This window comes from Enhydra lutris, unplaced genomic scaffold (genome assembly GCF_002288905.1).
Source record: "Enhydra lutris kenyoni isolate GAN:26980312 unplaced genomic scaffold, ASM228890v2 scaffoldscaffold15, whole genome shotgun sequence".
Lineage (NCBI taxonomy): Eukaryota > Metazoa > Chordata > Mammalia > Carnivora > Mustelidae > Enhydra > Enhydra lutris.
Genome location: NW_019154099.1, coordinates 52,659,720 through 52,687,590, shown reverse-complemented (window position 1 = coordinate 52,687,590; position 27,871 = coordinate 52,659,720). Strand labels below are relative to the sequence as shown.

General features: G+C 38.7%; 1 protein-coding gene across 7 annotated transcripts in view; it reads right to left on the bottom strand.

The window, feature by feature from the left end:
- Window positions 1-27,871, bottom strand: part of LOC111146952 (propionyl-CoA carboxylase alpha subunit) — a 397,121-nt gene that overhangs the window by 80,945 nt on the left and 288,305 nt on the right. For all 7 annotated transcript variants that reach the window (XM_022502699.1, XM_022502702.1, XM_022502704.1 and 4 more), the window contains one exon: window positions 15,213-15,311. In XM_022502699.1, coding sequence (XP_022358407.1) covers window positions 15,213-15,311 — 99 coding nt within the window. The remainder of the gene's footprint in view (window positions 1-15,212; window positions 15,312-27,871) is intronic.

The following is a 27,871-nucleotide window of genomic DNA, read 5'->3' as shown; positions in this document are numbered from 1 at the left end:
CCTGATGCTGCTGTTTCATAATTATTCTTGGAATCAGGCTGTATAATTCTTCCAACTTTTTGTTTCTTTTTTAAAATTGCTTGGCTCCTGTGATTTTTTTCAACTAATAGATTTTTGGAGGTTGTGGTTAAAAAAACATAACACAGTTTACCATTTTAACCATTCGTAAGTACTCAGTTCAGTGTGTAAGGTATATTTATGTTGTCGTGAAGCAGACCTTCAGAACCTTCTCATTTTGAAAATCTGAAATTTGGTACCCACTAAACAACTGCCCCTTTGTCCCTCCCAACAGACCCTGGTAACCACCACTTTACCTTCTGTTTCAAGGAATCTGACTGCTTTAGGTGCCTCATACAAGTGGACACATATAGTATTTGTCGTTGGTTGTCTGCACTCAGCATGTCCTCATGTGACAGGATTTCTTTCTCTTTTTGGCTGAGTATTATTCCAGTGTATGTATATACCGTATTTTGCTTATCCATTAATCTGTGATGGACATTTTAGTTGCTTTGACCTCCTAGCTCTTCTAAATAATGTTGCATTCAACTAGGGTATTCAAGTAACTTTTTAAGACCTGCTTTCAGTTCTCTCCAATATAGATCTAGAAGTGAGACTGCTGGACCACTAAGTACTATTTTTAAATTTTCTGAGGAACACTCATACTATTCTCCATACAAGTTTTACCATTTCACAATTCTACCAACACTGCACAAGGATTCCACTTTCTCCATGTTCTCACCCAACACTTGTTATTTTCTGGGGTTTTTTTGGGAGGGGGGGTAGTAGCCATCCTAAAGGATGTGGAATGCTACCTCATTGTCATTTTGATTTACACTGCTATGATAATGAGTAATGTTGAGCAAATTACTGTATGTTTATTGCCTGTCTGTATATCACCATTGGAGAAAAGACCATTTAAGTCCTTTGTTCAATTTCAAATCAGGTTAATTTGGGGGGCACCTGGGTTGCTCAGTCAGTTAAGCTTATGACTCTTGATTTTTCAGATTCTTATTTCAGCTTGGGTCATGATCTCAGGGTCCTGGGACTGAGTCCCAGGTTGGGGCTCCTCAGTGGGGACTCTGCTGGGGATTCTCTCTCTTTCCCTCTCCCTCTGGCCCTCACTCTCCCTGCTCACACATTCCCTCTCTAAAATAAATAAATAAATCTTATTTTTAAAAATATTTAATTTATTCATTTGAGAGAGAGAGAGAGAGAGCGCGCGCGTGCCCGCGGCCGCGCGCACACATGCGCATAAGTGGTGGGGGAGGGGCAGAGGAAGAGAGAAGCACACTCCTCATTAAGCAGGGCTCTATTCCAGGACCCCAGGATCATGACCTGAGCCAAAGGCAGATCCTTAACCATCTGGGCCACCCAGGCGTCCCTAAATAAATAAATCTTTATAAATAGATAGATAGGTAGGTAGGTAGATAAGGTTCGTCTTCTTGTTGTTAAGTTGTAGTTCTTTATAAATTCTGGATATTAACCCCTGAACAGATACAGGATTTGCAAATTTTTTCTCCCATACACTCTGTTGTTCGTGACCTCTGATGCACAGACATTCTGAAGTCTGATGTAGTCCCATTTATCTGTTCCCTTTGTTGCCTATGACTTTGGTGTTGTATCCAAGAAATCATTCCCAAGTCCAGTGTCATGAAGCTTTTGGCCTCCACCTTCTAGAGTTTTATGGTTTTAGGTGTAACATTTAGGTCTTTAATCCAATTAAGTACATCTTTATGTATGGTGTAAGTTCCTTTTATATGTGGCAGATCCATGTTTTGAGAGAAAATCTACAGACTTATGACTATGGGATGTATGTTTGCAATTCCCATTTGCCCTATGAGTTCAAGACTCACAGAGACGACTGTTAGCTGGACCTCGACACATGGGTATCTAATGTGCACATTAAACCTACGAATTCCAAACAGAACTACGGATTTGCCTCCCCAACCCTGCTCCTCCGCTACCTCCCATCTTCGTAACCACCGCCATCCATCACCCAGCTGCCTAGTCTTCATTCATACCTGGCATCTGATCTGTCCATCTTTTCTGCCTTCCCGCCCAAATAAATGCAAAGTAGCTCACTTCTTACCATCTTGCCTGCTACCACCTTAGTCTAAGCCAAGGCTTGATGAACTCTTTCTGTAAAGGGCCATGAGGTCAATGTTTTAGGCTTTCTGAGGCAAAATTGAGGATATGCGGTAGTTACTTACAGAACAAGAAAGAAAACAGATTTTCACAATTTTTTGGACAACGTTCAAACTATAGTAATACCTAAGCACAATTTTTTGGTAACACTAATAAGGAAAATGGAATCCTCTTATTTAGGGATAAAATTCTATTTAATTGGGGCTCAAAGTTAGTGTTCTCTGTCATCAAAATTAATGGCAAGCAAATATGCATCCGTTAATGCTGATCTGCAATGCAATTTTACCTCTTTCACCTTATTGTTTTTGAAGATTTTATTTATTTGAGAAATAGAGTGCGCGCATGACCACAAGCAAGGGGGAGCGGCAGAGGGAGAGGAAGAAGCGGGCACCCTGTCGAGCAGGGAGCCTGAACTGGGGCTCCATCCCAGGACCCTGCGATCATGACCTGAGCCAAAGGCAGATGTTTAACCAATGAGCCACCCAGGGGCCCTGCTGTTACACCTTTGACAACACCTTCTCGCCACAGACAGGTTCTGCTAAATACGGACAAGAAGCCACAGGCACAGGGCTTTCCTTAAGCACACTCATTGCTTGGAGGGCATTTACAGGATTCTGTTACGATTCCTCTGCTGATAAGTGCCTTCAGGCTCACCGTACACTGCAGCTGGGGTCACTTCCAATTCTAGGCTAGGTGGAAGAGCTCGCCTGCACAATGAGATGGATGGTAAATATGGACATTTCCTTTGCTCTTGTACGGAAGTTTGAAAAACGCTGCAGTTCACTTCTTGTTTTAATCTTTTGAAAGCCTGGGAAGTGTAAAAAGCAGCTTGACATTAGCCGTAATTCGAACATTACTTGTCAAAATGGTATTACCACAGTATAAATTTTGCATGTAAGTACTGTTTTGTCTTGCAATTTTAGGTTGAGTTCATTAACAAACATCAAATCTGCAGCACAAGCTAATTTTCAAAGCCATTCGATGTTGGATAACAGCGGCTGAGGGTGGTTCTTCTTGTTCGGAAAAATTTAAATCTTGGTTCTGAGCTCAAAAACATCACAACAAACCTTACCACTGCTAAGCCTCTGAACTGCTATGTGATAGGGGAAAACCAGGGTATTAGGGTTCTACTTACAAATTCCAGAAGCAGTCATAGCAAATAACAAACAAATGAATGTGGCCCTATTCCAGTAAAACTGTATTTACGGCCACTGGAATCTAAATGTCACATACTTTCCATGTGTCATGAATCGCTATTCTTCTTGCAAATTTTTTCCAACCATTTAAAAATGTAATAACCACTCAACTTGGGAGCCGTACAGAAACAGGCCATGGGCTGGATCTGGCCGACTCCTGGTCTCGGCCATCAGCGGCTTTCACCTGGCCCACTACAGGGTCAAACAAACGTGCACTTAATCCCACCACTGGTCCCCTAGAGTCTAGCCTCCTCACAGCACTGATTTTAAATCACATCGCATCATTCTTCTATTCAAAACCCTTCAAAAGGTTCACAGTAGGAACTGAATAAAACCCAAACTTTTTGACCTACAAAGACCCCGAATACAATCTAGTCCCTGCCTATCTTCTTCTACTCTCCTAAGCTATATTGAAGATGCTGGCCCTTCCTTTGGGTCTCTGCACAAACCAAGCTTAGGAAAGCTTGTGCCTGTCTCAGAGCCTTTGCACTTGCCATTCCTGCAACTTGGGAATTTTACCCCCTAAATTTTTACGTGGCTCACCCCTTCTCCTAGGTCTCAACTCAATGTAAGCTGTTCAGAAACAACTTTCCAGCCACCCTTGCTAAAGCTACCTCCTTCAGGTACTTTCTATGAAGTACCCTATCTTATAGCCTTTATCGACCTTCTTAGTGCTCAAATTACCTTACTCATGTGTTTACACATTTGGTATCTACATTGTAAATGTTGTACATGTTGGCGGGGGGGGGGGGGGGGGATAGGAGAGTGATGGGGAGAGAGGAGGTAAAAAGAGAACTGCCCAAACCTGACACAGCTCAGCAGTAAGGACTGATATAATAAAAAATGGAGAAATAAAATTTCATTCAAACTGGAATTTATCTCTATACAAAAACCAGGAATATACAATTTTCCCACAGTTCATGATAAAGACAATTAGGTTTTAGAATTCACAAAGAACAAAGTATCAGAGCTTACAAAGAGTCCGAGACATGCCAAAACAAACATGAACTGACCATTTGACAAAGCAGTAACAGAAAGTAACATAAAATCAAAATTAACTTTTATCTTCATGGAACATACCCCATCCTTATTCAAAAATTTTCTCCAAGTGTTTTTTTTACCCCTTTTCCTAGTTTAGGTGGCAATTTAGAGCTAGATAAAAACTCCTTCTGTTGTTATTTTGATACTCTGCTCCAAAATTTACAAAACATACACCCTTTTTTTTCTTTAAAGAAAGAATATTCAAGAATTAGGACTTTGATTACTGAAACGACTTCAGGATTTGCGGGAATCAAATTCATAGAAAATTAGCAAAGTCCGTTCACTCAAAAAAAGCAAAACATTCACAAAATAATGCTCCAAAAATATCTTTCTGGGATAATGAAATCAGAGGCAATTTCACCTTTAAAAAGTAATCTCACTGAACAGTAAAAGGAAGAAATAGTAATAGTTTTCTTTTTCCCCTCGCTGATATCCGGCACGATAACGTGCGGTAAAGGCCAATTACTAAGGGATTTGTCTTATCGCTCTCCAAGGCGGCTGCTTGCATTCTTTTCCACATTTATACAATCGGTGTTTATACTATTCAAAATTCTCTCCTTCTGGCAGCTACTAAAATATCATTTTCTAGTAACAGATAGTAGAGGAGAAAAAAAATATGTGGGGGGAGGAGCAAGGGGAGACGCAGAATGACATTTTCCCATTATAGTAAATTTTTAAAAGCAGCTCCAAATCATAAAACCAGTGCCACTAGAGACAAGAAAACTGCTAAGCTTCTGGGACTCCATTACAAAAGCAGGTAGAGGTGTCAAAATTAATATTTTAAATTATAGTTGTAAATACATCCCAGCTGTTAAATTGTGATTAAATTTTTCGAAGCATAGTAAAAGGAGTTATTTCTGTTCTCCTGGTGGGCTTGTTTCTAAGATGTGTAACTGTAATTGATGTTTTCAGGAATGTGAAAAGGAGATGGTTAATAATTACTCTCTCATTTCCTACTTCTTTGGAAAAAAATACCAACCTCCACTTACAAAGTTATATATTTATATATCCTATACGTCCTAAATAGATGGTTTCATATTACATTTGATAACTCTAGAGTAATCACATGCACATAGTACAAAATAACAGCTAATTACTTCTAAGGGGATGGGGAGAAACAGCTGAAAAACACGGAAAACATTTTGGGACTAAAAAGAGAAGATCGCTTCCAGAGCCACTTTTTTTTTTTTTTTTTTTTTTGATACTGGCAAAGTATAAGCAAACACATAAGCCACTTATTTAATTTTCTAATTAAAATATTATTAAAATATTTACATTAGCATCTATGCACATTTATAAGGATTATAACAAAAGTATCTTCCCAGAGGATGTGAGCGTTGCTTTCATCTAAAAAACTTTAAAAATAAGAAAATAGCTTCTTTTCAACGTCCCTTACTCAAGAGGTACGAGACGCAATTCATTTTCCTAAAAAAAAAAAAAAAAAAAGAGAAAAGTTTAAAACTTAAAAATCTATTCAAACTCTGGGTAGACAAGCATTTGCAAACATATCACAGTTATTCAATCTGCAAACACAACTACAGCTCTACCATATTCATGTGCTTATATATAATATTCTATATCACACAGACCCACTGAGCATTTTAAGTTATCATGTTATGTAATCTATTTAACATCGCAATCAGTGCACAAATAATCCATTTAATCTGGCATTCTGCAGTAAATAACATGACATTCCCGTGACACTATTCCCAATGTGTCTGCTTTAACATAGAAAATTAGTTCCACTTAGCTGAGTATCAATAACCTATTCATCGTAGAACGCACCAGTGCTGCAGTCAGCTTTGCACTGTTATTTATCATAAATTTATCTTCTATTGAAAATAGTTAAGAAAGAATATGAGAAATAAAAAGAAGAAAAGCCTTCAAAGGTACATCATGAATAGCTTCACATCACACAAACACAGAGACTGTTAAACCTTAGCAGGATCGCAAGATATTTTCAAAAGTATTTAGCTACTCTTCAGGCCTGTAGACAACCTGCTGTGAGCAGGTGGATAGAAGAAATCATGCCACACAAAGAAACAGGCCAGTAGCAGGCGGCAGCTCTGCCTGCAAATGTTCAAACAACGTGACCACGCGAAATGAAAATCTAGTATGTAAAATGCTGGCAAGAAGCAACACATTAAATCCCAGCAGACAAATTACACCATAAGAAATGGAAGAACTATTTGAGTTGTTCAGAGTAAAACGGAAGAGCCTCTTTCAAGGTCAAAAAGAATGCTGCATAGAAATAGAGTATAGTCACAGAAATTAAAATAAAATAAAATAAAATTCTATTTGAGCAGCCTGTTCCAAGCTACAGAGGTGCTAGGGTGTGTGGAGACAATACGGCGAGCTCTACACCTACAAAACATGGCAAATCTTTTGTTCCAACGCTTCATTATATGCTGTAGGCAGGAAATCATTCAGCGTATTACAAGTAGTCCTAAGTTCTGTTACACTTCTAAAATAAAATGTGAAAAGTTCGTCAACTAGAGGATAAATTCATCTTCTGCTTAAAAAACGAATTTAATTCATCTACTCCTAATTTTAAATAATAAAAGCAAAAACTGCGGTTGACACATAGGGGAGCACAAAAAAACCAGTACGTTTTTCTTCTAGGAGCACTCTCTTATTTACGACAGGTTTCTTTTGTAAGCGAACCGCTAACCACCTGTGTCTACTGAGGACTTGGAATGTGACTACTGCGACTGAGAAATTAAGTTTTCCATTTTATTTAATATTAAGTAATTTAGGGCGCCTGGGTGGCTCAGTTGGTTAAGTGACAGTCTTTGGCTCAGGTCCTGGTCCTGGAGTCTGGGGATGGGGGTGAAGTCCGGCACTGGGCTCCCCGCTGGGCGGAGAGTCTGCTTCTCCCTCTGACCCTCCCCGGTTCATGCTCTCTCTCTCTCTCATGCTCCCTCTCTCAAATAAATAAATAAAATCTTTTTAAAATATTAAGTAATTTAAACATAGACTCTGTGGGATATAATTTTCTTTACACACAATTTCCTAGTTTTGGTATGACTGCATTTCACATTCATAGTTCTGTTGCTTCTAAGCTGTTATGGGTATATATGCACGCCAGGCATATGTGTTGTTTCTGGTATCACATTAATAATTTTTTGTATTACTTCATCTTGAAATGCTAACATTTTGAATATACTGAGTTAAACAACATGGATTAGTGAAATTAATCTCACTTGTTTTTACTTTCTTAGGGTGGCTACTAAGAAACTTAAAATTGCGTATATATGGTTCATTAGATTTCTATTGGACAATGCTGCTCCATTCTGTAACTTTTTAAACTGGTAATTTGAAAATGAGATTATACCTTCCCACAACAGAAATAAGAAATGATTGTAGGTTTTCAGATCATACCCCTAAGATCTATTTTATAAACATCATTACTGATGGACTCTCCATTTGCAATGGAAATAATAGAAAAATACAGGTATATAAGAAAACAAAAAAAGGAAATATGAAATACTCTCATTTTATTTTCCTTGACTATCTGAGGAAAACTTGGTTTAATTATTATATGAAAAAATAGATTAAAAGCTTATAAAAATTCTGAAGGACCTAGAAGTATCTTCAAGAGTTTTTGATGTTTATGTGCTCATTCTTCAGTATAAATCACTTCATTTCAAAATACAGGGTTCTCCTCCTTTCAGATACATGTATCACTAGCTCTACACTTAAAGTTATTAACAATGATTAGAATTTTTGTCCATGAATATGACTTTCTAGACGTCAGAAAAGAAAAAGACTTAAAGCAGCCATGTAGGTAAGTTGAAATAAGAGGTTGTGCAGTAGACTTAGCTGAACAATGAGTTATTAGTGATGCTGGGGAAGAGAGAGCTCAAGCAATGGGTGCACAAACCTCTGAGAGGAAATCAGGAACAGTCTGAACTGAACCTTTTTCTATACCTATCAATAGGTGGTACTATTGGCCTTAAACAGCGTAGGAAAATAAGGTATTTCCTTGACTGTAAAGAAATGTGCTTGGTGAGCACAATACTTTTGGGAGTCGGTCTTCGCTCTCACAAGAACTATGGTGGTTCTGTATCCGGAGAGATCAAGCTGCCATGTTCTCTAATGGAGAACAGATTCTGCAACTATCAGAAAGTTGGGAATTAAAGAGAATTGATGAAACAGCTAAGAAGGCTGTCATATGAACGAAGTCTAGATCAATGCAGTCTTAGAGAAATAAAATCTAAATCTTGAAAGTACAGAAGAGGCAGATTTGTTTTGTTGTTGATTTTATTTATTCATTTATTTGAGAGAGAGCAAGGGAGGGAGCACATGGTGGGGGGTGGGGAGCAGAAGCTGACTCCACACTGAGTGGAGCCCGATACAGGGCTCGATCCCACAACCCTGGGTCACCGTCTGAGCTGAAACCAAGAGTCGGATGCTCAACAGACAAAGCCACCCAGGCGCCCAAGGCAGACTTATTTCTGAAATTACAAAATGCAAGAGGACTATCCATGCACTCACCCGCTCATCCATTTGGTGGCTGAGCCTTTCCACATGCCAGGAGGTCAGCAGGGCAGTGCTAACTGAAGGGTTAATCGAAACTGAAAACTTTGACCACTTAAAGGAAGTTAGTAATCTATGACATTCATTATCCAAATGATGGTACACGCCAAATTACAGTTTATTTTTTAAAGAAATTAATGGATAGGGGCATCTTGGTGGCTCAGTCGTTTAGCATCTGCCTTTGGCTCAGGTCATGATCCCAGTGTCCTGGGATCGAGCCCTGCGTCAGACTGTTTGCTCAGCAGAAGCCTGTTTCTCCCTCTCCCTGTTCCCCTACTCGTGTTCCCTCTCTGGCTGTCTCTTTGGCAAATAAATAAACATAACCTTAAAAAAGAAAGAAAGAAATGGATAATATTAAGCTCGTGAGGTTTACCAATGAAAACCAGGAAAGTAAATGATGTGATACGACTGAATTTGATTGGAGGAATAGGGAGCTAATTCCTAAAGCAAAGATTTGCTTTCTACCCAACTATTTTATCATCTAGTCAGATAAAGACGCTAACTGCTACTTTTCATGTAGCCACAGGGATTCAGTAATAAAACTAAACAGGTGCTAAGCACTCACATTTTCTTAAGAAGCTAGACTAGCTACCTAGTAGAACATGCTAAGAACTACAAAACCAACGACTGCCCATCTCCGACCTCAAAAGAATACAAAAGAAATTAAAAATTAATCAGTGGAGGCTGAATTGTTAAGCTAAGAACTCAAGGTTGAACACTTCTAAGTGAAAAGCATTTTAAGAGAATCACTTGGTTTTCCATGCATCGCCTGGATTTTGAGGGACAGGTACATAAGACTAAATTGTTTTGGTGACAAAACAGAAGAGTATGATGAAGCATGCACTGATGATTATTTCTTGTGTCCCAATGTGGACTGTGCAGAAGAGGCCCCGCCTGGGGTCTCAGGACTCTCAGAGTCATGAGAGACTCTGCTCAACAGGAAAATCTGGAGGGATGAGAATCAGGGGGACACAGTCAACTGGAAAAGACAGAACAGGCTTTAAGGTTCAACAGGTGAGAAATTCTCCCAAAGCCACAAAAAGCATCCTTGAAGATACCAGCCAACTTTAGATGTTTGCCATGCCCCCAGAATAATGAATGACAGGTTACATTAGCCCAGGTCATTCAAGTTCTTCCTACCATGTTCCTCCCCTCCTTACCCCAAACTGCAACTTTGGAGAGAACCCAGATGGCAAGTAAGAAGTGAGAGAGGATATAAAGCAAGAGAGAAGAAACCAACAATACTCTCATCTTTCCCAAAAAATTTCTGTCTTGAGGAGGAACTGAGGACAGGAAGAGAGGTTATATCAGTTTTGACATTACAATGAACTAGATTTTCAAACACACTCCCTCCTGGAGTGCCTGAGTGGCTCAGTCCATTAAGCATCTGCCTTTGGGTAGGTCATGATCTCAGGATCCTGGGATGGAGCCCCACATCAGGCTTTCTGCTCTGCAGGGAGTCTCTTTCTCCCTCTGCCTCTCCCTCTGTGCACTCTCTCTCTCTCACTCTCTCTCAAATAAATAAAAAATAAAAAATAAAAAAATAAGTAAACACACTTTCTCCCAAGTAGAAAACTGATTGCATACTCCCTTGTAGTAACTATATGACAGAACTGTTTATGATTTTATGCAGGGGAGGAAAGAATAAGCTGAGAAAATGGGTTTGAAAGAAGAGTTGTAAATAAATTAAAAAAAAAAAGTTTCTTCTACTTGCACTAGAAAAGTACCATCTGTGCAGTAAAGTGGTTACCTGGTTAAGAAAAAAAAAAAAAATGAAGGCAAATTATTAGGAAGTACTCAGAATGTTTTCTCAATAACTATCTAAATGAATCTTGTTCATCACAATAAGGTACCACTTCACGCCCATTAGTATTGTTATACTAGAACAAAACCACCAGGAAAAAAAAAAAAAAAAAAAACAAGCATTGGTGAATATCTGCAGAAACTGGAATCCCTGCACAATGCTGGTAGGACTATAAAATGGTGCAGCCACTGTGGAAAACAGTATAGTGGTACCTAAAATATTAAACATAGATTTACTACATGAGCCACTAACAGAGGATCAGGATTCACAAAAATAAGAACTTATGAATCAATAAGAAAAAGAAATACTCCAATAAAAAAAAAATGGGCAAAAGCCATGAACAAGCAGTTTGCAGAAGAGAAAACAGGAGTGCCAATAAATATATTTTTTAAATGCTCATTGTCATTACTAACCAATATATGTTAAATTACAAAGAGATACCACTTAAACCCACCAGTCAGGAAAAACTTAAGTAGTCGGGATACCAAGAGTTACCTAGGATGTGAAGCCAAATTGTTAAATTGTTCCAAGGTCCAAATCCTGGCTCTTCTATTTATTAGCAGAATGCTCTGGGTGAGCAAGTTAGTATTTTTAAGGCCTCAGTTTCCCCAACTGCAAAATGCAAAAATCCCCACTAGTACACTGGATTGGTGTGAGGATTAAATACTTTGATACAGATGAATTGTATAGAAAACTCAGTGCCTGACACAGTAAGTGTACAATTAGGTTTTCTTATTATTCATATTCTTGATAGCAGCACTGTTGGTAGACACATACATTGGTACAGCCACAGAGGAAAAACCCTTCAGCATTATTGGGCAGGATTAAGAATACAGTCCCTGCAACCAGCTGTTCTATTTGCATATTCCTTGAAGAAACTCTTATTTCAAGAAGAAACACAGAGAGAAACATTCATAGAAGCAGTGTTTGTTCTGAAAACAAAATAAGTAACACAACATCTACCTAGGAGAGAAAGAATAAATTGTGGTATATTAACATGACTTAATAACATATAGCATGGAAATAAAGAAAGCTACATGCATCCAATGACCAACCTCACAAACATAAACAACTCATAGAAGCAGAGAGAGAGTACGGTACCAAAGATGTAAACTCAAAAGCTAACAACCTACTGTTTACAGTATGTATATGTAACATTCCTACAGAAGATGAAGAGAGAGATGCATTTAAAATGTATTTAAAGTGCAATTTAAAAATTGAGATGGTAGTTACCTCTAGGGGGCAGGATGAAGGATTTAATTAAAAAAGAGCACAGATGAAAGGCAGTAGTACTGGGAATGTTTCCTTGTTTAATCCGGATGGTAAATAATCGGGTTTTTGTTGTGTTCTTTAGCTTTTATACAAATTAATACATATTTGTGTACATAAAATATTTAGTAAGAAAAAGTTTAAAAGTAAGCACAAAAATCCAGGAGGAAAAAACCCAGTCATTATTACTATAAAATCACCTGAAAAACACTTGTGGTCATATCCACCCCGTAGTTCTTCTTTGAAACACACGGTAGCATTTTCACAGCTATTTGTTTGCAGGTACTGAGCTGAAAGGCTTGGGCAACTCAGCCCAGGAAGTCAGCGTCGAGAAAAGGGAGCAGGGCACAAACCCTGAAGATCTGCCTGGGCTCACGGCAAGCGGAAGAGACAGCTACAAAGAACACTGTGAAGCCACCATTCATTCTCCTGTCTTTTCAAATCCCTTCACCACAAATGTTCTTGTCTGGACGGAAGACATTCGGAGAGAAGATGATTCCCCTCCTGTTTCTGGAACAGGCCCTAACTTCTCTCCCCACGTTCAATCTCACTTTCCTTCCATCCTCCCTCCACAATGCAACTCGAACCGAGCTCTTTCTAAACTCCGACACTCTCCAGACCGTCATTTCCTTCGGGAACACTCGTCCACAGATCCACCGGCCAAGGATAAAGCGGAGGCCACACTGTGTCATCAGCAAGGCTTCAAATGACTTGGCTCCTACCTACTTCACTTTTTTGCTCAGGACACCCAGCTTGTTCTCTGACTGCAAAGGCTGGAAGCGGTGGTTCTCAGACGGCTTGCCCTGGCCCAGCAGCAGGAGCATTACCTGGGAACTTACTAGAAATGCACACCAAGCCCAGACCAACTGAACTGGAGCGAACTCCAGGGTGGGTCCAGCCATCTGAACTTTATCAAGCCTTCTGGGTAATTCTGAAGCACACCAAAGTTTGAGCATCAATGGTTTAAACCATGAATGAAAGGTAAATTATTATTTGAAGAACTCTAACGGAGAAAACCAAGAAGTACTATATAGCACAGTGGTTAGAAGCACATACTCTGGGGTCACCCTGCCAAGGTTCGAATTTCTGCTCAGCCTCCTCCTAGGAAGGTAATCACAGAACAGCTGCTTAGACTGCCTCGGCAGAGCGGGACGCTTAACGGCTTCAGTCCCACAGCATGTCTGCTCGGAACTAAATCCCAGCTCTACCCGCTACCAGCCATGTGACCTTGAGCAAGTCACTTACCTTCTCTGAGCCTCAAGGGCCTCATTTACGAAAGTGCCAATAATAGTACCTACTTCATACAGTTGCTGTGAAGATGAAATGAATATAATTGCACTGTGCTCAGAACCGCTCCCGATACGTAGTAAGTACCGTGTAGTATTTATTCTCATTATGTTATTAATTTCATGGGGACCACATTATGTTTTGGAGATTAAAAAAGTCAACTAATGTTCCTAACAAGTGAATAAATGCTAATGTTCATAGCAAGTGAACATTAGGAAGGAAGAACTTTCCTCAGAAAGTTTCCTCGCCTTTTTTTTTTTTTAAGGTAAATGAGTTTGTTTGGTTTTTATCCAGTATAGCATTTATACCTTTCTGAGTTTATTTCCTTCCAATGAAATAGTACTTAACTGGAAGCAATGACCTTTCCAAAGAGTTGGGAAGGGGGGTGGTCCTGCCTTGAGGGGGTCACTGAGTTCAGATTAATGCCTTTTTTAAAAGCAAAGAACTTAGAAAGAATGAGAAGAGATTTATTGAACACTCTCCCAATGACAGGGAAAATATTTCTGGGAATTATTCTAAGTACAAATCCAGTATTAACATAGCTAGAACTAACTCTCCGTATAGAAGTGCCATCAAGTTACCTACCTGCAGTCACTGAGAAGGAAACTGAAAATATCATGATACACCAATTTGGACGGCAGGACTTCCTAGCTCTCTGCTCACTGCTAGATCATCATACTGTGTCGCCTGACCGGAACACGCATGTCTGGCCACAGCATGTTCAGTGCAGAGCACATTCAACTGAACGTAAACAAGTATGACAAACCCAGGTGTTTTGAAGACAAAATAAATGCATCTACATAATGTGAAATTATGCAATGATATTTTTTCCAAGGGTCTCAAAGTGTTCAACCTCATCATTAGAATATGAAAGAAAATATGAGAGATAAAAAATATACTGGGCCAAGTTACAAAACCGAAGTCAAAATATATAGCTCGTTACTGAGAATTCCATATTTCTTAGACCCGTAAAGATAATATGCCAATTAAGCCTGGCTTAGAAATTAGTTTAGTCATCAAATATTTATTGGAGGTTTCTGGAATACCTCCCTCTCTAATAGAGGTATACATAAGAATCTGACATACAGAAGTCTTTATCTGTGAGTCTCTTGATGTTTCTAGGTTCTAAAAATCAGTTTCCTGTGCAAAATCAAGTTAGGACAACATAAAAATATTTTTGTTAAAAAAAAAAAACAACAGAAAGAATGAGCATTATTTAATCCTATGGGGGGGGTGTGATTTTTATTTGCATGTGATCACCACATGTTACACAGTGTTCTTTGTTTTGTTTTGTTTTGTTTTCCCTGGTACTCTAAAATTCAACTATGAGGTCAGATGAAGAAACTTTGGCAGAATCTCTTTTCATAGCTCCTTTAAAATGGAGGTCACTGATGACAAAGAACAATCAATCAATTCTGGATTTCAAGTCATTCCTCGATGCAAGAAATCTTACTTTGGAGGGAAAATAAAGGTTAATAAATTGAGATTACTCGATTTTTAAAAGGCATCAATGTGTTCTGGCAAATCAATACACAGCTCACATTTCTCCTGATCCAGCTCTATACGATCTCAATCACATGAAAAGGAAGGTAACAAATCATATTTTATAACTAAAAACCCACAATGGCAACAAAAACGGCTATCTTCTAATATTTTTGGAAAAGTGCACAGGGTGCTTCATTAACGACAAAGTATATAGTAAGTATTAATTCACTAGCCTTCCCGGATGCCGGGAAAAAGAAAATATTGATTCCTCTGAAGACTTGCCTCAAGATTCTCCAAAGAAAGAAAAAATGTTTTCCATCATAAATGTAGGAGATGCATAATATGCAGCTTCCCCTACTGTAACTGTCAGAATTAACCTAAAGGCAGCTGCTGGTAAGGATTCTGGACTTGCAGGACCCCTCGAAGTAAACCGTCAGTACGTTTACCTGTACCGTCCTCTGAGTGCCATCGACGTTGACAGACAATAAGGGTGAAGCCAGGTTCCACGTGCCGGTCACATTTAGTTTCGACCCATCAACTTCCACCTGTTGTGACACCAAATAAGACTGTTACCAGGAAGAAAGACAGAAAACTGATCTCAAGTTCACTGCAGCATACAAAGCAGCAGCCATTCTAAACAGATGGCTCCCAAGCAACCTGTCATGTTTACTGCTCCGGCCATGAAAGACAGGGGCCAACAGGAGTCTCCTTAGCCATCTCTGGGGAGCGGGGAAGGACCTGGGCACAGCTGCCTCTGGGTACTGAGGTTTCAAGCGCTTTCCAGTAAGTAACAAACAGCCTTCTAACTCTAAACCTATCTGGACATGCTACATTTACTGCAATTAGACAAGTAATGCATATAAATTCCAGTGACATTTTGCAACCCACACATCAGGGCTTGCATATAATATCCTCTCCAAGGACCAAGAAAGAACTTTTTCTGTGTTCATTTTAATGAAGGACTATACATTGTTATCTTCATTAAACAGAAGCTTTAATTAGGCAAAATTCTTTGGTGTTGAATATTAAAAGTCCATTTGAACTTTGCAAAAGTTCTGTCACATTTTTGTCGCTCACGAATGACTAATTCCATCAATTTATGACAATGCCAAAAAAAAAAAAAAATCCCATAATCTTTTAAAACAGATACTGCTAAGAGAAAAATTCTAATTTCCAAATAAATAATATAAAAGTAACTGAAAGAAAAAAAAAAGCAAAGCTACATTAAAATAAAAAGTATTGTTAGTTACTCCTTCCTTTTCACTCACTGATTCCCCAACTCTTACATATGAGAACTGAGAGAAAATATCAGTATCATTTTAACTCTATGATAAAAACCTAACAAAGGGATATGTGAGTTTGCCCAAGGTTCAAAATAAAGCAGCAGCAAAGTCAAGATGCATGATCCCTAACGATTCCTTTACTCTCTCTTAATACTTACTAAGAGGCACACAGATGTTACCGTTTAGAAGAACAAGTGTGCCCATCGACATCTAATGGACTTCACATACATAGATGTCCGGCAATGGTGCGGTCATACAGTCTAGAAGCTAAGATGTGCTGCTGGCCACGTCACGAAATACCAGTGGGATAGACGTGATGCACTCGCTTGTGCTTCCGGGTTCAGTGGCCTCTGTGTCCACAGGGCACAGCTCAGTAAGGAGGAAGAAGGAATGGCTTGGGTCTCACCTAACATTGCTGTTTTACTCAGAGCTGCTTACTAAACTGGAGCATTTACCCTCTCTGAACCTTAGTTACCAAACTAAAATAGAGTAAAAATAGCTATCCGAAGGGTGCTGTAAGATTAAAGAAATTAGCATATAAAAGGTCTACCGATATTCCTGTCCCGTAGGTCCTAAATATTTTCTCCCTTCTCCTGTCCCTAATGGTTCCACCATCCTTAAATGAGTTTTAAAATAAGGTCGGATAATCATACTATCTCATAAATTATTTACTATTAAAACACTAGATGATAAAGATCTGAGAAGCATCAAAATATACATTTTAAAATTATCTATTTAACAAATTAAGTATCTCCTTATGTAATGAAAGATTTCCAAAAGAAGCTCCCAATAGATAAGAGTTTTACAAATATTAAGTGCTAAAAATACCTTTTAAAACTGAGAAAAATATTTGCTTTGACATAGCTTCTAAGTTTAAAAGGTTAGAAATATAAAAGTTTTATTTTTTAAAAAAAGAAATTTAAAGGCTGTATGGAAAGATTTTTACTGATAAGCACTTAAAATATTTGATATTAATTTTAAATCAACAAGGGTGACAGAATGAAACTGTAATTGTCATCTTTAGGGCTTATCAGGGGGAATTGAGGAAAAACAAATGAATTCACTCAAATCCTGTAGAAGAGAAACCAATTTACTACAGCCTAAGAAAAGAATTTTTATGAACGTGGAAATAAAATGCGACACACCCATGTAACAGACTATCAGTTGGTAATAAAAAAGAATGAAATGCTGGTACATGCTACTTATGTGGCTGAAGCTTGAAAAAATGCTGACTAAAAAGCCAATCACAGGAGACCACACATTATGTAGTTCTGTTTATAATGAAATGCTCAGAAGAGAAAAATCCATACCGAGAGAAAACAGGTAAGTGGTTGCCTTGGGCGGGGGCTGTGGGGATGGATGGAAGGATTGAAGGGTGACAGCTATGGCGTGCAGGCTTTCTACCTGGCACGATGAAAATGTTCTAAAAGTGACTGTGGTGATGGTTGCTCGGCTCCAGGAACTTACTACATGCCACTGAATTGTACAATTTAAATGAATAAATAGTATGGGTGTGTGAATTATGTCTCAATAAAGCTGTTAAAAAACAAGTGACAGATGAAAATAGATAAGGAGGGATTTCATTTTTTTAAAAAATCAGAAGCACTATTTCATGAGAAATTACAGACCTAAAAAACAGATAGATATATATTGACATCATGTTCATGAATTAGAAGATACAAAGATTTCTTAGGACATATGAAATACAAATCCTACAAGAAAAAAATTGATGAATTAGACTTCCTCAAAGTTACAACTTAGAAAGACATTGTTAAGAGATGGGAAGTTGAACCACAGGGTAGGAGAAAATATTTGCAAAACACGTATCTGGTAAAGGCCTTGAATCTAAAATCTATAAACAATTTTCCTTTATAAGTCAATAAGAAAACCAACTGAATTTCTTTAAAAATGGGCGAAAGATTTAACCAGACATTTCGTCAAGGAAGAGAGATGGGTGACAAGCACATCACTGATTGGTCATTAGGAAAAAACAAAATTATAATGAAATAGCACTACCCCCCACTAGAATGGCTAAAATGAAAAGGAGTGATAATACTAAGAGCTGGCAAACACATGGAGCAACTGAAACCTTCAGACATCGTGGGTAGGAATGCCAAATAGCAGAGAAGAGAAGACATATGTACAAATGCAGAGTGCTCACGAATGTTCACGGAAGCTCGTTTACAACAGCAGAATATATACACACAGAAAGTTTACATTCACCTCAAACTGGAAAAAACCCAAAAGTCCAATGAACCAATTATAATGGACAAATATGGTATATCCACACAACAAAAATGAGCAATAAGCATCTCAAAAGCATTATGCTAAGTGAAAGACGGCAGACACACAAAAGGACATATAGAACATGAGTATGATTCCACCTACAGAACATTCTGGAAAAGGCAGAAATCAGGTTGGCATTTCCTAGCGACTTCGGGTATGAGGATATGCTTGACTAGGAAAGGGCATGAGGGAACTCCATGGGGTGATGGATATGTTCTAAATCTTATTTCTGATGGTGATTATAGGACTATACAGATTTGTTAAAACTCAATCAAACCATAAATTAAAGAGTAAATGTTTTATTAATTTATACCTCAATAAATCTGACTTTTAAAAACAAAAACAGGGTGGTTCAGTCAGTTAAGCATCTGACTTGATTTTGGCTTAGGTCATGATCTCGGGGGCTTGAGATCAAGCCCCACAGCGGGCTCTGCACTCAGCAGTGAATCTGCTTAAGACTCTATCTCTCCCTCTCCCTCTGCCTCAGCCCCTCCTTTCTGCTTGCTCTCTTTCAAATACATAAATCTTTAATAAAATAAAATGATTTTAAAAACAAAAACAGAGGGAGGAAAGTCTGCCTCTTCCCAAACTGAAAATGGTATTTTTAAACTAACTTTATCTTCCCTTACTGATAAATTAATTTCTCTCCCCGCATCCTCTGCTATTGGATGAGTGGATGTGAATGTTAATTTGGGAAGAAAGACAGAAGGAACTTTCCTTCTGGACAGAAACATGGCGGGGGGGGGGGGTCCTTTTCAAGTCCTATCGATTACATGAAGGAAAGACACAGAGGGAAGATGAAAGTATCAGAGACCAGGGATCAGAGACATCCCCATTTCCTTTCACGTGGACCCCTGGGAACATGTAGGGGAGTAGAAATGGAGAGAGAGATGTGAGATATGTGAAAACATCCCGAAAGATATCAGGTACCCTAAAAATATCTAAGCTGAAGGTCTACTTCTGGAACATAATCCAGGAGAGACTGTAGGCTTGGTGTCACGGCATTTCTGGCATGGTGTGTGATCAAAAGTGTAGCACGGATGGAGGAGGAAGCTGGATAGATGACCCAAACACATCATGTTAGGAGTCCAGAAGTTTTTACCTAGCTTAGTGAAATGACAAAGTCTGGGTCAGGATAAAGACAACATAGTACAGGGGACTCTATGTCTATAGGCAAATAGAAAGCAGGACTATGGGTGGCAAAGGCCTCTTCCATGACAAAGAGGATGAAAGAGCACCTGACAGTCATGGGTCCAGGTCCTTACAGCCTTGTAAAGACACTGAGGGTCTGAGTTCTCCTCACCACCTCTACAGTTATGAGGTAAGTCCAACCATATACCTAAAGGCCCCTTTTACCTGCACCCAAACTCCACACCCCGGGGGTAGCTGGAGTAAGGGAAAGAAACCCGAAACGCCATGGTATCTGAAAGACACTGCTGAAACCAAAGTGTTGGGGTGCCTGGGTGGCTCAGATAGTTAAGCATCGGCCTTTGGTTCAGGTCATGATCCTGGGATCGAGCCCCACGTTGGGCTCCCTGCCCTGCAGGACATCTGCTTCTCCCTCTACAGCTCCCCTTGCTTGTGCTCTCTTGCTCTCTCTGTCAAATAAATAAATTAATTAAATATTTTTTAAAAATTCTTAAAAAACAAAAACCAAAAAACTAAAGTGTTTCCTTCCCCTCACCCCTTACTAAAGGCAGAAGGCTTCTGAGGAAGATTACATGACAGACAGACATATCTCCTTGCACACCTGGGAAGTAATGAGCATAATTTCATGACGTCACTATATAACTGAAGCAAGGAAGTTATCAGAGCTCCAAATCATTATCTCTGAAGCATATCTGCAAATTTTAAATGCGACAAAAGAACATGCTGTAAACCATCATGTGTCTTCTCAGGCCTCAAGCCATAAACAGCTTTCACCAAGAAACATAATTCAGGACAGAAGATGCAATGATACTACTGATGCTTTCACAAGATGAGTGAAATCTAGATGTAAGTATAGGCTATTAGGAGAGGCAGGGAATTTGAACATTTTAATACCTTAGGAAAGATCGGAGCAGACTGACCTGAAGAATTCTTGTTACTAAGCCATGTGTATTATCTACACCTAATTCTTCAGCCGGGGGGTGGGGGGGGGGGTATGAAGCAGCAGGTGTGGAGTGGAAGTGGCATTTCACTATTACATCACTGAGAACCTGACATAAAGCACTACCCTATCTTTTCCATGCCAGAACCTAATGGAAAGTGAAATCTAGGACAATGGAAATAACAGATTTGATGAAAGGGTATTAGACTAACAGGCCTAACAAGGAAAAGCTACAGACTGACCATGCTTATACACAGCCAACAACCCTCCTGCACATAACGATCAGAAAGTAACCAATGCTGGATCTTCACATACAATTTGTAAGACATATTTTTATCAAGAGAAAAAGGTAAATTAAGAGTATTATAACATAAGAAGAACTACTCGGAGAAACACAGGAAGAGTTCAGATAAATAATTCTGCAAACTCTCAAAGATAACCATAGGAAACATGACTCCTCTTTTAAAAAATGAGCTCAAAGAAGAAAAACAAAGGTTCAAAGAAGAGATCATACAACAACAGAAGGAAATGAAAATCAAGCTGGTAGAACTCAGAAAAAAAATAAAGAGAAAAATAACATTATAAAGATAAAAGCCACCTTAAGAAGCAACCAAAAATAGAATCAATGAGACTACAAAGAAAGACAAGGACATGGAGATACCATATAAAACAAAACAGACAAGACTAGCAATATAAAAATTTATAGAGAAGACAACAGATATGGAGGAGGGAGAGATGGACCCAAAGAATATACAAATGACTTTTTCAAAAAGGCTTATAAAGAAAAAAGAATAAATGAAAGTTCAAAGATATGATGGGATAAAACTTTTGAAAATAAAACCTTGAATTTGTGGAATGATGTTCTTTATGGAATCTTAGGAAGAAAGACAGTTTTATGTGGATATTTAGGGAAAAATAAGAAAGCAGGCACAAGCAAGGAAAAAACCTCAGGTCAGCCTAATAGCTCAAGGGCAAAACTGATACATAAGACTACAGGGCAATATGGTCTAAGTACTAAAAAGGAAAACATTGCCCCCCAATTTTATACCCAGCCGACATGTCCTTAAAATATATCAACATATCTTGTAGCATATAAGAGAACTCAGCACCCCTTTTTTAAAAAGGAGGCATCTCTCTATATACTGATATGAAACCATACCCAAGAAATTACAGAAAAAGCATACAGAGTATGCTATCATTTGTTAAGGGGAAAAAAAAAAAAAAACCCTGTGTTTTTTAAATGTATAGAGTACCTCTAGATAAATATATGAGGAACAGAGGGACTGCAGGACAGGGATAGAAGGCAGGCTTGCCTTTTACTGCAAATCTATTCATACTTTTAAAATTTTGTTCTGTATCTATATGGTATGTATTCAAAACTATAGAAGCGAGGAGAAGTGTAAGGGCCTATTCTTCTCTCTCATGGCAGCATGAAGTCAGTATTTACTTTATACCTTTCACTAACAGGCACACAATACATAACAGCTTCCCTTCTTCATTTTGGTTAACACACCAATACTCATTTCAATTTCTCTGGTCACAGATTTATCAAATTCATCTCCAACACCCAATTTGATCATGTATTTTGGACAATCCCTCTGCATCTACTCTTGCTTATCGAGAAATGAGGGACTGGAATGAGCAACACTGAAGATCGCTTCTAGGCTAAAATTCTATGGTTTTATGGTTGTGAAGGCCTTTTATTTAGGATACACTTAGTTAATTTCTGACATGGCAAGTTCCAATATTAGAAAGGGACTTTGTTTTGCTCAAACCCCTGTTTGGGGAAGGAGATTTTTAAGATCTTTCCTTCGACAAGCAATAAGAGCTAACAATTTAAGTCAAATTCAGTGTGGGGATTAAAAATAAAAATAGACCAAGAGTAAAATGACAAATGACAGAAATAAAATTTTATACCTTTCAAGGCAGACAATATTGTGGAAATGTTCTAAGCACTATGAATACACTAGAATATTTTAAATTACTATAAAACTCTATTGAACAAACCAAAGATACAACATCTCTGTTTAGAAACACTAACCCAGACATAAAGATTTCGTGCCTGTAGTTTACACAGACCCAGGACTCAAGTGCACCAAAGTTAAATTAGTTATCGTATTAATTCTGACCCACACTCTTGGCAGACGACGTCTTCTTTTCTTTACCAAAACTGAAGCCATGAGACATAAGTCCTCTGATTTTTTGGCATCACTGAACCTTCTTTCCTTTGCTGATATCTCACACACCAGGCGTTTCCCCTCTGCCTCGCACACGTACCGAACACCTATACTTTCACAGATGGGCACCTGACCCACTATGCCCTCCAACCACCAAACTGCTTCTCTCCTTCTTTTCTCTAACAGGCCCTAAAACAAATGCTCTGTGCCTATTTTCCTATCAAGTAACTTCTCCCACAACCTCCTACAATCTATTTGCTAAAACTGTATTCTGAAAGGTCACAAATCTTCAGCAATTGTATACCTTCTTCCTAATTCTGACTACTGCTTACTTCTCAGCAGGAAAGAAGACCTCTTGGGATGAGGTGATATTTAAGACAAGATCTGAAGAGTGAGTAGAGAAACCGGTCGGTAGTGGTGGGTAGGTGGGAATGTCCAGAGGGGATATCCCAGAGGGAATCTCGTGTAAAAATAAAAATCCCAGAGGCAAGAAAGAGCTTAGTTTGTATGAAACCAGTGTACAGAGCACAGAAAACAAAGGCGAGCATGGCACATTGGAGGAGGAGTGACGAGAAGCTCTAAAGGATTCCAAATGGAGACTGCCATCGTCAGCTGTGTCTTTTTGAAAGATGAGTCTAGCTACAGTTTGGAGAACAAATCAGAGGAAATAAAAATGAAAATCATGGTGACTGGGTCCCAACCATGGGTCGTGGGGAGAAGTGGGATACTCAGGAGTAGTATAAACTGGGGAAGGAAAGTGTAAAGTTCGAATACAGAGGTCATGAAACAATCACGAAGAAAAGGGAGAGGGATGAACTTATCAGAAAAGCAGCAGAACTGCCTCCCAGTGTCGGGTGCTCAGCCACAGTGGGACCTCGTGCGCGTATAATGACATGAATCTGCCTTTGGTATGTGGTTTTGTCCAGCAATGCTCAGGTATTTGCCCGATGCAGGAATAAAGAAACTGGGACGCTGAGTTCCTCTAAGTTTGGGAATGATGGAAGTTAAGAATATGTATAAGTGAATTACTGTAATTATTGGCCAGGATATCTAAGCTGGATAAAGAATGGAAAAATGGGAGTAGGATCCATGGATGGAGAGAAAATATAAGCCCTCATGGTTGTCCTGAGGCAGAGAGACCACAAACTGATTGCCAGCCTTCAAATGCAGGGGAGGGAACTTGGAGGTTGCCACGGAGGGGAGGTAGTGATATAGCATGAACTTCAAAGAACAAGAGGGAGGGGAACATGGTCTAGAATGGTACTAGGGGAAACAACTCACTTCCCATCTCAGAGGTGCATGTGTTATGGGAAAAAAAACCACTACCAGGTTTCTGTGAAGGCAAGTAAGCAGCAGAACATTCAGAGAAAATGTCTGAGAACACAGGGCGGTTTGTTGATGACAAAGCAAGAGACACAGAGGCCAGAGTGGAAAGGGCAGAGAGGAGTAGAGAGATTGTGCGGAAGAGCGTGGATGACCAGGGAGGCTTTCCAAAGGCCCCTCTTCCCTCTACCCTTAGCACAAGCACCCCACCCTCACCCCGCAGCGTAGCACCTGCTACTGCCTCTCGCCTGGACCACCGCAAGAGACTAGCCCTCTGTATGTATTTTTCGGTACCGCCACTTGGTTCTCTGCACTACAGGCAGAACGGTCTCTGGTGAATATAAACCCGATCATTTACAAAAATCAGAGGTAAAGGGGGAAAAAACAACAGTGTGAGAATGACCAAATAAAGGTCCTGCCTGCTTCTGGAGAGTATAAACTCCAAAAAAGATGTGTAGTGCTGCAATCTTCAGTATGAGACCATCGTATGTCTCAGCATTCTGTAATCATTTAAAGATTACGTTCTATTTAAAGTACGGATATTTTAAGTTCAAATTAAGCAGCGCAAGGCTACAGCAGATAGAATTCATGCAATCCATCTTAATACACACTATTTTCTGCCAAGTTTCCCCCACCTAAAGAGCATAACTTAAGTTATTCATAAGAATGTTTATGATGTTTAAAACACCACTTCAAAAACATGGTTTCTTTCCTATTCCAAGAAAGCATGTTCTCATATTTAACAGTCTACTGGTAACTCTGTATTCCATTAAAAACGTTTAACTGCATTTATGGTACAAATAATGTTGATGTGGAATATTTTCCATGAGTTGTTTGGAACATTCAATTTTCCTATCTACGTAATCATAAGGGAAAAAGAAAGTACACACCCAAAATTAATTTGACATTTGTTAGAGATTACTTACATCCTTTACCATTAAAAAAACAAAAAAAGCACTTCCTCAGAGGTACCTCATGACACAGTTAAAATATTATAACTTCTATTACAGTAAGCACTTGCTAGCTGAGTTTTTTCAAAGGTAGGAATGTAAAAACTTACAAAACAAAGTATTTGCCAAAAAGCTTTTCCAAAAATAATAAAAATTTGGGAAGATACAGCCTGTAAAAAGTGTTTCTGATTCACCATACAATTCTTCTTTTTGGTTATACACAAATTCTTTTTTGTCATCAAATGTTAAGACTAATATTGTGCAGAATTAGATCTAAGATAAAAATCAAGGTGCTCATTCCACTACTTAAAAAAGACTTTGATCATATATTTTGCTTGTATTTCTGAAAACAATATGAAGGATAAAAAGGATTTGTTGATCAAGCTATAGCTAATTTCCAGAAAGGAATAACTAGTCTGCCCTTTCATAGCCTACCTTAAAAATTATCAGTCCGCACAGAACGTGGAAAAAGAGCTGCGGTTTTCTGATTTGGCTATTAGGCTGGAAAGGATCCTAGAAAAACATACTCCAACCCAACCCTCTCCCATTACACATATAAGGAAATTAAAGAACCATATAAATTATGGAAGCAACAGAAGCAATTATCTTGCAATTCTGAGTACTTCACTGAAATCCACATGTCAAAAGCAAAAGTAACACCTGTAAATACAAAGGTACAATGCTTGTCTGTAGCAGAAACTCGTAGCTTATTTGTACCTTAAAGACTATTCAGGAGATAAAGATGCTTACTGGTTCTTTTTGGTTCTTATCTCTTAATTACTGCTAACAAAAATATTATTCAATTGTGTATCAAATTGATGAGGTCTATCCAACACTCCCTAATAACAAAGAAATCTGTAGACCATGCAGTTAAATACATGGGAAATTACCACCATTCACCATCATTATAGTTCACTGACCTCTACACACACTCCCACTGGATAGGTGAAACACAAATAAACTTTTTTTTTTTTAAAGATTATATTTATTTATTTGATAGAGATCACAAGTAGGCAGAGAGGCAGGCAGAGAGAGAGGGGGAAGCAGGCTCCCCCTGGAGCAGAGAGCCCGATGCGGGGCTCGATCCCAGGACCCTGGGATCATAACCTGAGCCGAAGGCAAAGGCTTTAACCCACTGAGCCACCCAGGCACCCCACAAATAAACTTTTTAAAAAAAAATTCTGAAGTTAAAATGTTGACAATAAGAAGCACATAACTTTCCTAAAATTTACATCCAATAACTTTGCTAAGTTACTGGCTTTGACGTTAATTTCTCAGGTAAAACATGACAAAAATAACTCAAACATTCTTATTCAACTTTAATAATGATTCCTAACATTCTAATATAAACCACAGGACAACCTTAATACAGATCTTAAAATGACACAGAAAGGGTAGGTTTTCTTTATCCTGCTCCCCTATTTACTAAAATATTTTCTTATTCCAAAATATAGTCATGATACCTCTACTGCCCTTCCAGAGAGAAATGAGATGCTTGTTTTCTGAAAACAAAAGGAGACAACCATTTTCCTAAGTTTCTTCTTTACCACTATCGCCCTGGAAACAGTCTTTTATTTCTCTCCCAAATAGATAACGTAATAATGACAAAAACATCAAAAGGGATTAGACACAGTGATGGTGAAGATCTGTTAATCTGTCACAAAAGATTGTATTAAATATGCATGTGTTATAAATGTAATTAAATATATCTCAAAGGATGTGAGTTACAAAGACAAATTTTAGGTACTGGTCTACAATCAGCCAGGGTGACCAGTTTCTCTTTAATTATCGCCTCATTAATTGATCAGTAACAACTGTAATTTCAGTTGTATGGTTTTTTAAAAAAAATCCTACATTATTTTGCCCACATTTTAATTATAGTAGTAGTTTCTTTTGGATTGGTGTGATAAGGTCATTCTCTGCAGTTAATACTGTAAATTACATCACAGCTTAGTGAATAATTGTAGGTAGATGAGCTTAACGGAAGGAGCAAGTGAAACTGCCTTTTCTTCTACTCAGTCTACGAAATTATGGCAGAATTTTGCATTCTCTCTGTAGATTTGTGGTTTTTTACATTTTTTTAAATTTCTTTTCAGTGTTCCAGAATTCATTGTTTATGCACCACACCCAGTGCTCCGTGCAATACGTGCCCTCCGTAATACCCACCACCAGCTGACCCAACCTCCCACCCCCAAACCCTCCAAAACCCTCAGTTTGTTTCTCAGAGTCCACAGTTTCTCATGGTTTTTTGTCAACAGTCAGTATGCCTGTATTTGAACCTCGGGTTTACAAGCTGCCTGTTCATGTCTCTGTGTCCTCATGTGTTAAATCTGTGCTCATGGAGTGGTTATGAGGAACAAAGTCAAGCACTGAGACCAGTACCAGGCACGTAATAAGCCCTCTGCAAATGCTGGCTGTTGGTGGATGTTCAATATACTGATACTATGTCCTCCCCCCACAATAACGATTATTCTGGATCCATTTTTCAACAGGCCTACTTTTGCTTGTTCTTCCATTCATATCTCCTCCATTTTTATCCTTTTAATTTCATCTGATTTCTACTAGTATTTCTTTTGCTTTTCTGGTGCATTTTGCTACCAGAGATGCCCCTCACAAAGAGATCCCAGGACGTTAGTTACCGGTTTACTCACACAAGACCTAAGTGGGCTGTACTGCTTTCACAGCAATGTCTAAGTCCTTCTTCATCCTACATTCCCCTGCGCTGCAACGGTGACATGCCATTTCCTAATCCTACCTCCTTTATCTCATCTGTGACTGTGCACTCTAGTTCTACCCTTAGAAACACGACTGACCCTAATTGTTCATTTCTCCAGGCCAACAACAAATATATTTGATATTCTATCTTCTGTGATCCTACCTACCGAGGATTACCCCCAGTCCTGCACTCTCTTCTCAGCTCCTGTGGCCACTGGTGATATTATTACTAATACATATACAGAGATATTTATTATCTCTTTCTTTTACTACAATAGCAAT